Genomic DNA, 13,041 nt, shown 5'->3' on the forward strand with positions numbered 1-13,041 from the left:
GGTAATTCTAAATGGTCGGGAGCCTTGGAGCCACCATGATCAGACATCAAATCCATAAAACCTAGCACAGTGAAACTTGGTTACTACAATCTCCATATATAGTTTGTAACGATAGGACCAACGTGCACCAAGAGGTTGATACCACGCTCCGCTTCTCTAAGGATAAACGGAGAATGCAGTCTATCGATGAACATAACATTTGCAAATATCTGTTAAGCGAAATCAAACACAACTGCAAGCACTCATAAAATCCCATTTTGTTCAGCTGTAAGCCTGTACTTCAGCGTCACCGCCAGCTGGCCGGTTAGATGGGTCCTACTTTGGCCTTGTTGTTTATGTCAATGATAAGAACGATGGAGAAAATAACTTCCAGCAACTGAAAATAAACGAATTGGAATGAAATCATTAAGAAGACATGTTTTGAGCCATTACAAGCTGATTCAGCACACGTAAAGGTAGCACCAGGCCCAGGTTATAAACTGCCGAGCATAGAAAGATTGCACTTGAAAATTTGTTAGAGTGTCCGCTCGTGTTTGTTGATACATAATGCATCTCAGCTTCAAGAGTGAGTATGGTTTTACGCCGCTTTTAGCAATATTCCAGCAATATCACGGCGGGGGACACCAGAAATGGGCTTCACACATTGTACCCATGTCGGGAATGGAATGTCGTGTATTTTAATATGTAAATGAGAATTTTGAAAACAAATATTTATGGAGCGTTCCATCCACAGCCTGTCCCCTGTCTTTTCCCCTTCATGTCGTCATAGACGTATCACTTCTCACACTCCGTCTGATGCACACAATAAACATATATAAAGTATACCCCTAATACAGCGATCGTTCATTGTTCGAAGCAGGGACACGAAACGATGTGATCGCCATCTAAAGGCGGTGTATACGACACTTTTCAGTATATAATTTCTTGAACCCTTCTCTACTTGCCTTGCAAGAGGCACGGGTTGCTCAGTTGTCTGAGGCACTGTAATTCTCTGTACAGAGTTGCGTCCCCTTGGCGTGCCAGGAACCTATGATCAGGGGTTCGGATCCCGGTCCACCCTGATTTTGTTTCTAGGTTTGTCCACAACACACCCGTGCTCGTGGGTTTCAGAAAAGCTGAAAAGCCGTGATGTTAGTGACATACTGTTCAAAGCGGCGTAAAATCTACCTCCCTCACAATCCACGACAGGAGTGATGGTCTTACCAGCAACAGCAGCAGCCCCACGAGGCCAAGGATGGCGTACAGCTGGTTGTCCTCCACCAGCTTCAGGATCTTGTCATAGCAGCCCTGGAAACAACACAACAGTCACTGAAAGTCCAGGGTTTTGTCCCATGAAGCGATCGTAGCTCCACAAGTGACGTAACTCCTATTCCTTAAAAGAATACATGATCAATGGTTGATTAGTTGTTTAACGCCGCACTCAGCAATATTCCAGCTATTTGACGGCGGTCAGTAAAATAATCGAGTCTGGACCAGACAATCCAGTGATTGACATCATGAGCATCGATCTACGCAATTGGGATCGATGACATGTATCAACCAAGTCAGCGACCTTGACCACCCGATCCCGTTATTCGCCTCTTACGGGCAAAAGAAAGCACGCACTTGATCACAAAATTACAAACGTTATCAAAGCGTTGCTAGTCTTGTATCTGTGTAGCAACTCAAACTGATCGTGACTTTACCCGCTTGGATCACTCTCCTTATAACATCACCATCGATAACGATTTGTTTGTTTCCTTTCTAGCCACCATCATGCATGGTTGTGTATCTTCTTTTGTCCGGGAGTGTACATAATACACGTGAAACTGGAGGGTATTGTGTTCTGACAATCTTGGAATCTATAAACAGTTTAACAGATTAAGCGTGAGGTACCCACCTGTGTATTGGTTTTCTTCAAGTCAAATTCTCCGGCGCCATTCTTCTTGGCACAGTCAAGCTGCTCGTCGTTCTCGAGTACTTCCGGAATACAGCATGCCGGGGACACGTCGACAGTGACGGTGTGGCTGCCGTAGGTGTAGGTCCTCCAGGTAGCTTTGGGGTCGAAGTCGTCGGGGCCGTTAATGGCGCAACACTGGAACTGTATGGAAAGGTGAGACAGTGAGTCAGTGTATGGGTGAGACAGTGATTCAGTGTGTGAGTGAGTCAGTGTATGGGTGAGACAGTGATTCAGTGTGTGGGTGAGACGGGGAGTCAGTGTGTGAGTGAGTCAGTGTATGGGTGAGACAGTGAGTCAGTGTATGGGTGAGACAGTGAGTCAGTGTGTGGGTGAGACAGTGATTCAGCGTGTGGGTGAGACAGTGATTCAGTGTGTGAGTGAGACAGTGATTCAATGTGTGAGTGAGACAGTGATTCAATGTGTGAGTGAGACAGTGATTCAATGTGTGAGTGAGACAGTGATTCAATGTGTGAGTGAGACAGTGATTCAATGTGTGAGTGAGACAGTGATTCAATGTGTGAGTGAGACAGTGATTCAATGTGTGAGTGAGACAGTGATTCAATGTGTGAGTGAGACAGTGATTCAATGTGTGAGTGAGACAGTGATTCAATGTGTAGTGAGACATTGATTCAATGTGTGGGTGAGACAGTGATTCAATGTGTGAGTGAGACAGTGATTCAATGTGTGAGTGAGACAGTGATTCAATGTGTGAGTGAGACAGTGATTCAATGTGTGAGTGAGACAGTTAGTCAGTTTGTGGGTGAGTCAGTGTGTGGGTGAGACATTGATTCAGTGTGTGGGTGAGACATTGATTCAGTGTGTGGGTGAGACATTGATTCAGTGTGTGGGTAAGACAGTGTGTGGGTGAGACACTGATTCATCGTGTGGTGAGACAGTGATTCAGCGTGTGGGTAAGACAGTGATTCAATTTGTGGGTAAGACAGTGATTCAATTTGTGGGTAAGACAGTGATTTGATGTGTGGGTGAGACAGTGTGTGGGTGAGACAGTGTGTGGGTGAGACAGTTAGTGTGTGGGTGAGACAGTGTGTGGGTGAGACAGTTAGTGTGTGGGTGAGACAGTGTGTGGGTGAGACAGTTAGTGTGTGGGTGAGACAGTGATTCAGTGTATGAGTGAGTCAGTGTGTTGGTGAGACAGTGTGTGGGTAAGACAGTGATTCAATGTGTTGGTGAGACAGTGCGTTAGTGTGTGTGGGAGACAGTGTGTGAGTGAGACAGTGATTCAGTGTGCGAGTGAGACAGTGATTCAGTGTGTGGGTGAGACAGTGATTCAATGTGTGGGTGAGACAGTGATTCAGTGTTCCAGTTTGGGATGATTTCCTCATGCAACACAGATTTTAACAGCTTTCCTCAAGAAGTTTAAAACCTTTGAAACGAAACCTGCGAGTTTGTTTTGCGCCGCGTTTGTACAATATTTCATTTACATCAGCTCCTGTCAGCTTGGTGTCGGTCACAATCCCGACGTGATGCAGGGTTCAGACTTGCACTACTTTTGAGAAAGCAACTAGCACGAACTGGGTGCTGACAGGCACGGGAACATGATCAGGGCTAATCCTTGTATCTCAACCCACAATCACTGGTTTCTGACACCGGTGCTGGGTGATAGGGCGTGCACCACCATGGACAGCTTCCCTACAACTACATCACAGCAGCATGTACGTCATGAAGATTACGACTACGTCAACACAAAATCACTGCAAAATCCTACATCAACCCTTTTCAGCAGTTCGTAATGTTTAGTATATTGGTCGAAGGCTGAACTATCCCTTAAAACGTACATTCTAACATAAATTCATTCACGGCGGTTCGACCTCACCAAGCGCGTGTGAATGAGTGAATTCTGGTTTTGTGCATTTTTCCATTTATGTAGCAGAGTGACAGCTTGATATAGGAGTGTTGCTTTATAGTGGCGCAAGTCATCTTTGATGAGTGAGTGAGTGAGTTGGGTTTAACGCCGCTTTTAACTCTAATGGTTGCCACACAAGATATTGAGAACAGATGACCTTCACCTTGAAATTCTACCATTCCCTGTGTAACATATGGAACCTGCGTCAATGACAATGAGTGAGTGAGTGAGTTGCGTTTACCGCTGCTTTTAACAGTATTCCAGTTATATCGCGGCGTGTCAGTTTAATGTGGAAGGAAAGCCCGAAGTGATGCAGGTCTCAGACGTTTACCACTTCGGTGAAACCCACGAACACGGGTATGGTGCTGACAAACCAAGAAACATGATCGCGGCGAACCGTTCTTTGATTAAGTTCACGACGACGGACATATTTGCTGACCAAGAATCATATTCATGGCGCGATGAGATTAAAATCAACGACCAACGGATTCTGAGTGGATTTAAGATGAACAAATGATTAAATAAATGGCTGTCATGTCACGCATGGAAATGGAGGTTCTGACATCGCAATGAGGAGTGGCAGGGATCGTAAATGTTGGCCTGTGTTACTTACGCCGTAGGAGAGGACGTTGATGATGAGGGAGAAGATGTCTTCGCTTACTGGTCCCTGGTACTCATTCCGAACCTTCGTCTTGAGACTGGTCCTGATTGAGCTGTGCAGCTGGACAAAAACGTGGAGGATTTAGTGAAGGTTTAAGGAGATTCTGACCCGAGATCTGGCACGAGAGTGTTTTGGGCGTACTTCTGCCCTGTGTTATGCATAGTTTTGACTTCGACTCATAGATACCCTACTGATTTAGATACCGTGTCTAAACATTGGAGAAAAGAGACACATCATACACACACACACACCACACACACCTACACATACACACACATCACACACATATACACACACCACAAACACACACCAACGCACAACACACACACACACATCAAAAACACATACACACACATCACACACATACACACACACCACACACATCACAAACACATACACACACATATACACACACCACACACACCCCCCACAGACGCACCACAAACACACACCAACACTCACCACACACACATATACACACACCATACGCTCATACAAACACATCACACACACCTACAAACACACATCACAAACACATACACACACACCACACACATATACACACACATCACACACACACATCACAAACGCATACAAACACATATACACACACCACACACATACACACACCACACAGACACACCACAAACACACACCACATACACACACATCACAAACACATACACACACATATACACACACGCCACACACACACACACACGCCACAGACACATACACACACACATCACACACATATACACACACCATACACACATACACACACATTACAAATACGTACACACACATCACACAAATATACACACACCATACACACACCGAACACACATACACACAGCACACACACATATACACACACATCCTTCACATACACCACACACACACACAAACATTACACACACAAACACATACACACACACCACATACACACAGATCCTTCACACACACCCCACACACAATACACACACATCCTTCAGACACACCACACACACAATACACACACACCACATATACACACAGCATACACACAGATCCTTCACACACACCACACACACACAATACACACACATACACACACATACACACACCACACACACACATACACACACATACACACACACACACACATATATATATATATACACACACATACACACACACATATATACACACACACATACATACATGAGTGTACGGCTACTCACTGTGGACGCCTTGGTCAGGAAGAGTCCCCCTACCGTCGCCAGGGTGATGATGAGTATAGTCATAGAAACTACAAACTTGTCAACAAAGAAATAAACAACAGTCAGTATATGTTCTCATCAAAAGTTCTAAACAACAAATTTGTATGTCGACACTGTACTTGAGAATATTAATGTCTTGAAGGTATCCCCTGGTCTCGGAAACCCAGCAGGCATCCAGGTAGCTCTCAAACAGCAACAGTACCACACACAGTCACGGCCTAGTCACGGAAGCTGTTTCTGGTAATACAGAGGGCAGATTACGTCACCCCAGTGCCGACCAGGTTGCAACTGTGTGCAGGGCTGTTGGAGTGAGTGTGACCCTCGCAAACGCTTTAACCACCAGGCTACCCCACCGCCCTAGTCTGTTGGAAGATGCCTGCCTGTATACCCAGTGGTCTAAACACTATATCGGCTATGTAAAAGTCACCCTTTCGTCACTTTGCCTTTGCTCCATTACCAATACACAAGGCACTGAAGCTCACCATCGTTATTGTCGAATGTTCAAAATTGTTCAAAAGAAAATTATTTTCAGACAAAGCATTTTCGTATATTTGGTACACACGCTGCTTGACGATTTATATACTGAACATATTTATACCCATAATTTCATAAAAACAAACAGCATGATGAACATGTAAACTGTAAACCTCCAGTTCAATAAGTTATAAACCACTAGGTTACCCGACCGCCCCAACAAAGAATGAAGTCAGGACGAATCTTGGATTCGAACCCACGAATGTTCTTACTATGACAAGAAACGGCCTCCACTTGCAGCAGGCTCCGCAACATGCCAGGAACGAAATCAGGAACAGAACGGCTCCAAAGACAAGAAGTGCCACGCCCAGGTCATCGATGAGTGGAATCGAGGTCAAGTCAGCAGAACTTCCGGGTTTGTTGAATCCAGCCACCGACGAGATGCCGGCCATGAGGAACGACATGAGCATCCCGGGGAAGAACTTGAGGATCGCCCCCACAGCAATCAGCGCCAGCGAGATAATCTACCAACAAGAGGACATGTTAGACATACTTGATTGGTGGGTTGTATTAATGTCGCTTTGGACGGGCAGAACACGTTCAGTTAACCAGAGTACTGAACAGCCCAATAGTTAAACAGAGTACTGAACACCTCTTGTTAACCAGAGTACTGAACACCTCTAGTTAACCAGAATACTGAACACCTTTAGTTAAACAGTGTACCGAACACCTTCAGTTAACCAGAGTACTCAACACCTCTAGGTAACCGGAGTACTGAACACCTCTAGGTTACCAGAGTACTGAACACCTCTAGTTAACCAGAGTACTCAACACCTCTAGGTAACCAGAGTACTGAACACCTCTAATTAACCAGAGTACTCAACATCTTCAGTTAACCAGAGTACTGAACACCTCTAGTTAAACAGAGTACCGAACACCTTCAGTTAACTAGAGTACTGAACACCTTTAGGTAACCAGAGTACTGAACACCTCTAGTTAACCAGAGTACTGAACACTTCTAGTTAACCAGAGTACCGAACACCTCTAGTTATCCAGAGTACTGAACACTCCTAGTTAACCAGAGTACTGAACACCTCTAGTTAACCAGAGTACTGAACACTTCTAGTTAACCAGAGTACTGAACACCTCTAGTTAACCAGAGTACTGAACACTCCTAGTTAACCACAGTACTGAACACCTCTAGTTAAACAGAGTACTGAACACCTCTAGTTAACCACAGTACTGAACACCTCTAGGTAACCAGAGTACTGAACACCTCTAGGTAACAAGAGTACTGAACACCTCTAGGTCACCAGAGTACTGAGCACCTCTAGTTAACCACAGTACTGAACACCTCTAGTTAACCAGAGTACTGAACAATTCTAGTTAACCAGAGTACCGAACGCCTCAAGTTAACCAGATTACCGAATACATAATGTCACCCTACAGGACCGAACACATTTAGTCACCCAGAATGAGCAAACATGTTTTATTAACCAGAGGACCGAAAACATTTAGTCACCCAGAATGAGCAAACATGTTTGATTAACTAGAGTACCGAACCCACAGGAATGAAAACACTACCTGTTGTGAGACAGTTAACGAATATATTTCTCGTTTATGCCGCTTTTAGCAATATTCCAGCAATATCACGGCGGGGGACACCAGAAATGGGCTTCACACATTGTTCCCATGTCGGGAATCGAACCCGGGTCTTCTGCGTGACGAGCGAACGCTTTAACCACTAGGCTACCCGACCGCCCCACAAAAATCCCAGCCAAACGCCTATGTGAACCGGAGACCTAAACACATGCAGCTTACGAGAATGCAGTGTTCAAAACGTCACTAGATTCCAGATTGAAAGATCCAATTGGTTTCCTTGTGTATGTGAAAGGAAATTGCTATAGTAATACGTAATGCTTAACCAGGTTGACGTGAATGCACAATGTCATTTAGAAAGTCATTACATGTAACATAGGATATATTTGGGATAACACTTTCTCCGTAAACTACAAATTTTAGAACTTACTTTCTTCTAGGAGTAAGGCACCAAATCGCCAGCACACAAAGTCAGCGATTTAACCCACTCAGCCACTCAGATTTTTCACAAAAATTGAAAGTCAGACAATTGGTAGTCTAGATCACTTACTTTGTGTACCCCTCTGACAAGCGTAAATTGGACAATATCTCCACTGAATGCACTGTCGAGCAAACACAATGAAAATGTTTGTAAATTTGGATTCGAAGCTCTAATCTAAACTGAATAAATTTAATGAAAGGATGGTGGATACACAGTCGCCAGGGCGATACTGAGTATTGGCATGGTCTCTTGTCAACCAAGTACCATCTTCCCGAGGCAAGAGAGTTAACTGACTTTAAAAGTCCAGTGTCCACCCTTGTCGAACTAGGCTGGTATTATGGAGTTACATTTTGGCTGGGCTAACGAGTCTATGCATAGTCCAATCAAAATCGCGCACCGAAATTGAAATCCGGTTCGTAAACTGTCGTGCAGATTTCGGTCGATTGCAGGATTTGCAAAGCATGTGCACCATCAACTCGTTGTCAGCAGATATTTTCTAAATCTTTTCATGTTTTTAATCAAGGTGCTCACGTGATTTGATGCATTTCGCGATGTATGGCCCGTTTTTTCACAATATAGATCTTGATTATCGATCAGATCGTCCTGACCGGGCGCAACCATTTTGTGTGAAGCAAACGCAAGTGATACGAGAGGTGGAATCTGATTGGTCCTTAGGAGAGGCTTAGAAGGGACACAATTGGTAATAGGCACTGTTGGCGCTACGATCGAGCCCAGTAATTCCAGCCTAGTTCGGCAAGGGTGGAAACTGGACTTTTATAGTCAGTTAACTCCCTTGCCTCGGGAAGATGACCAGGTACACAACAAGGTCAATATATCTCCATCGACAGATCTAACCAACATTATTAAATATCTACGTCAACTCTGGACATTTAACTGAAAATACAGATGACAGATTACGTTAACCAAGGCCGGTCGGGAGGCTGTTGGTAGAAAACTATCAGAAATTGAATTTGGAGTTCTAATCTAATCTTGCGGTTGATACACTACTGCTCACAAGTACCTACCCCTTCTTGTGACGAATTTCGCGATACCACAGGTGTACAATACGTTGATGCCCAAAACTACTGTGAGGTGAAATGGGGTTTAACGTCGCGTTCAAGATCATTGCACTTATATAGCGACGTGCATGCACGTGTGTGTCGCTGCTTGTACTAGTCCGGACTGATGTCGATTTTGTAGCCCACTGAGATACCATCCCGCAGTTTAACATGAATACCCCGCTCAGACACAGTATACTGACTCCGAGCCGACCAGTACTTGTTTTAGCCCCTTAATTCAATCAATCTTTATTTGTGCATGAGGCCTCAGCCGCATATACAAAGCATACAAAGTATACAAAAATATTTCTGAACGTCAGGCAGGGTAACAACAAGTACCATCTTTCAACGTCTTTTGGTATGACGCGGCCGGGAATCAAACCCACGACCTTCGTCTCCGGGCAGACGCTCTATCTACAAGACCAAAGAGGCCTTTAATTCCGAAAACATAAAGCAATAATTCCGAAAAAATAAAGATCAAAATCCACTCAAGTGCGAAAGTTCCGCCTACGTTTCGCGAAAGTACTGCTGTGAAAGGTACTTAGTGTTTAGCGGTAATGTATATACACCAATTCGTGCGTGACAGAATAACGCGAGAAAAAGGTGTTACTTTACAAACTAATCAATTATCATGATTCATTACTTGGCAAGGAGAGAAAATCAATAATCTGAGCAGATTTAATTCAACACTGGGATTTAGTTTTAAGCGACCTCCCCTTTATATCTAGATATGGCTTGACTCATCGACTCCTCCACAAACGATCACCGCCAACGCCACCGCCAACGCCAACGCCACCGCCAACGCCCATGCCGCCGCCGCCGCCAACGCCACCTCCGCCGGCACAACCACCGCCAACGCCAACGCCAACGCCACCTCCGCCGGCATAATCACCGCCTCCGCCTCCGCCTCCGCCGCCACCGCAACCGCAACCGCCAACGCCAACGCCAACGCCACCGCCACCGCCACCGCCACCGCCACCGCCACCGCCAACGCCAACGCCAACGCCGTCTCCGCCGGCACAACCACCGCCGCCGCCGCCGCAAGTGGAGTAGTGACTATGCGCAAATAGCATACCGACATATGCCCCAGTATATAAACTTGTACAATATGGCTGATTGTGAGAAAAACTATTTATGGTAAATAGACATTTTAGTTACATAAACCAAAAACTATTATATAACGGTTGCGACTGCCACCGGATCGCGTTATACAATGTAATAGTCACGTAAAGTAGTGAATTCGGTTTCACTGTGGATTTCTCCAAATATAGGTATGAGCTGTATTACTGTGAGGAGCCGAGTAAAGGGACCCTGATATCACGACCTGAAGCAACGTAATATAGGCCAGCAGATAACTGGTTGCCATGGTCGCACTTGCTGACCTGGCATTCCTAGCGGTCATGCGCAGATCATGTCAGTCCTCTCCACTTTGCATGACAGGCATAAGCCAAAGAGCTTAAAACTAAAACAACTTTATTTAACCGCGAACAGTAAATGTGCTTTGGGATGTTAACAATTCCATTGCCTGATCATCAGGATTCAAAGGGTCCTAGTTGGATGTCTTTTCATCTGTATAGCACCTAACCGCCAGGGGAGTAGCTAAGGTTGGTTGGTTGGTTTGTTGTTTAACGCCGCACTCAGCAATATTCCAGCTATATAACGGCGGTCTGTAAATAATCGAGTCTGGACAGGGCAATCCAGTGATTGACATCATGCGCATTGATCCACGCATTCGGGATCGATGACATGCATCAACCAAGTCCCCGAGCCTGACCACCCGATTCCGTTAGTCGCCTCTTACGACAAGCATAGTCACCTTTTACGGCAATCATGGGTTGCTGAAGACTTATTCTACCCCGGATCTTCACGGGGCAGGGAGTAGCTAAGACTAATTACAAGGATAGGCACCAAAGTGAATGCCGTAAATGTGAACCCAGAGCCAAAAGCAGTTAACTAGGGTAACTAGGGTGTTAACTGGGGGTGAACTAGGGAGTTAACTGGGGGTGAACTAGGACGTTTGCTGGGTTAACTAGGGAGTTTTCTAGGTTACCTAAGGAGTTTTCTAGGTTAGCTCGAGAGTGACCTGGGGAGATAACTAGGTTCACTAGGGAGTTAACTAGGTTCACTAGGGAGTTATCTAGGTTCACTAGGGAGTTTACTAGGTTCACTAGGCAGTTTACTAGGTTCACTAGGCAGTTTACTAGGTTAACTAAGGTGTTTACTAGGTTCACTAGGGAGTTATCTAGGTTCACTAGGGAGTTTACTAGGTTCACTAGGGAGTTTACTAGGTTCACTAAGCAGTTTACTAGGTTCACTAGGGAGTTTACTAGGTTAACTAAGGTGTTTACTAGGTTCACTAGGGAGTTTACTAGGTTCACTAGGGAGTTTACTAGGTTCACTAGGGAGTTAACTAGGTTAACTAGGGAGTTTACTAGGTTAACTAAGGTGTTTACTAGGGTAACTGGGAAGTTAACTGGGGGTTAACCAGGTTAACTAGTGAGTTAACTGGGAAGTTAACTAGGGTTAAATAGGTTAACTAGAGAATGACCTAGAGAATGAACTAGGCTAACTAGGTTAACTAGGGAGTTAACTAGGTTAACTAGGGAGTTAACTAGGGTTACTGGGGAGTTAACTAGGGGCTAATTAGGTTAACTAGAGAGTGACCTTGGGAGTAAACTAGGTTATCTAAGGAGTTAACTAGGTTTACTATGGTAACAAGGGAGGTAACTAGGGAGTTTTAAACAAACAGACTGTACAATTCGTTTTTATTTAATAATGTTCAAAAATTGCAATACAGCATCAGCTGTTTTCCGCCTCCATTGCATTCGCGATAATTCAGATGTAACGAGGATTAACCTAAGTAGGATTAACCTTTGTGCATTATTGAGGATATGTTTTGTGCCTATTATTTTGTTGAATGGAAGCAAGAGTTTCCTGCTCGGGGAAGTCAAGTCTTGACGAGACTCAGATAACGACGTTTCCTAATATGACAATACTCCATTGGCTATCTTCATCTCAAATGGTCACAGGAATGCCTCTGTGCACACAGTGAGGAGATCATTCTCAATAGGGCACAGATACCCAGCAAAAACATGTTTATAAAAGAAAAAGATTTTTTTTTCAGAAAATCTAAATCACGTGCATTATGTGCCTGAGGGCAGCTACGTCCCTCTCCGTCAAGCAGTAAGTGAAAGTCGCTGATCAGATATGTCGTTCTTGAGCCGTGACTAAGTGGGAATGTGATACCTCATTATTCACCATGCTTTGTCCCGTGAAGGGGGTATCAAAAATGACCCCGTCCCGCGCGTCCCGGGCTCTCCCGTGGGGCTTGATCTTGCGATGTTATTCTGTGCAGGAAATTAACCTCACATTCCACTGATATCATATAGACATGAGGCTAGTGTCTCATATGTTTATATACACGTGCAACTTGACACGATGGTAAAAAACCGATCAGTTACGAATGACCTCAGGTTTTATTTACCAAATCAATTACGCCTTGCTGACGGGTGTACTGCTTCATCAATATGTACCCGGTCCTCTGTAATAATGCCCCTTTGTTTAAAGCAGTACCATGTTTTGCTTCAAAGGAATTTGCAAAATCAAAAATTTTAAATGGTGTTATGACTTTTTAAGTCCATAACAACACGCACAAAAAAAATTGTGAATAAAATACACTGTTGTCTTTGAATAAAACCATGTC

General features: G+C 44.5%; 2 protein-coding genes across 2 annotated transcripts; one reads left to right on the forward strand and one right to left on the reverse strand.

Annotated features, from left to right (window-relative positions):
- Nucleotides 1-304: 304 nt before the first annotated feature.
- On the reverse strand, nt 305-7,634 carry LOC139457426 (tetraspanin-18-like). The gene is made up of 7 exons (XM_071238826.1): nt 7,626-7,634; nt 6,473-6,724; nt 5,688-5,762; nt 4,417-4,524; nt 1,880-2,080; nt 1,204-1,287; nt 305-376 (listed from the first exon to the last, which is right to left on the reverse strand). Exons 1-7 carry the CDS (start codon nt 7,632-7,634, stop codon nt 305-307), a joined length of 801 nt encoding a protein of 266 aa, XP_071094927.1.
- Nucleotides 7,635-9,352: 1,718 nt separating this feature from the next.
- On the forward strand, nt 9,353-10,408 carry LOC139457427 (uncharacterized). The gene is made up of 2 exons (XM_071238827.1): nt 9,353-9,367; nt 10,067-10,408. Exons 1-2 carry the CDS (start codon nt 9,353-9,355, stop codon nt 10,406-10,408), a joined length of 357 nt encoding a protein of 118 aa, XP_071094928.1.
- The last annotated feature ends 2,633 nt before the right edge of the window (nt 10,409-13,041 follow it).

Source organism: Haliotis cracherodii, unplaced genomic scaffold, assembly GCF_022045235.1.
Source record: "Haliotis cracherodii isolate W230 unplaced genomic scaffold, xgHalCrac1.p SCAF_12, whole genome shotgun sequence".
Lineage (NCBI taxonomy): Eukaryota > Metazoa > Mollusca > Gastropoda > Lepetellida > Haliotidae > Haliotis > Haliotis cracherodii.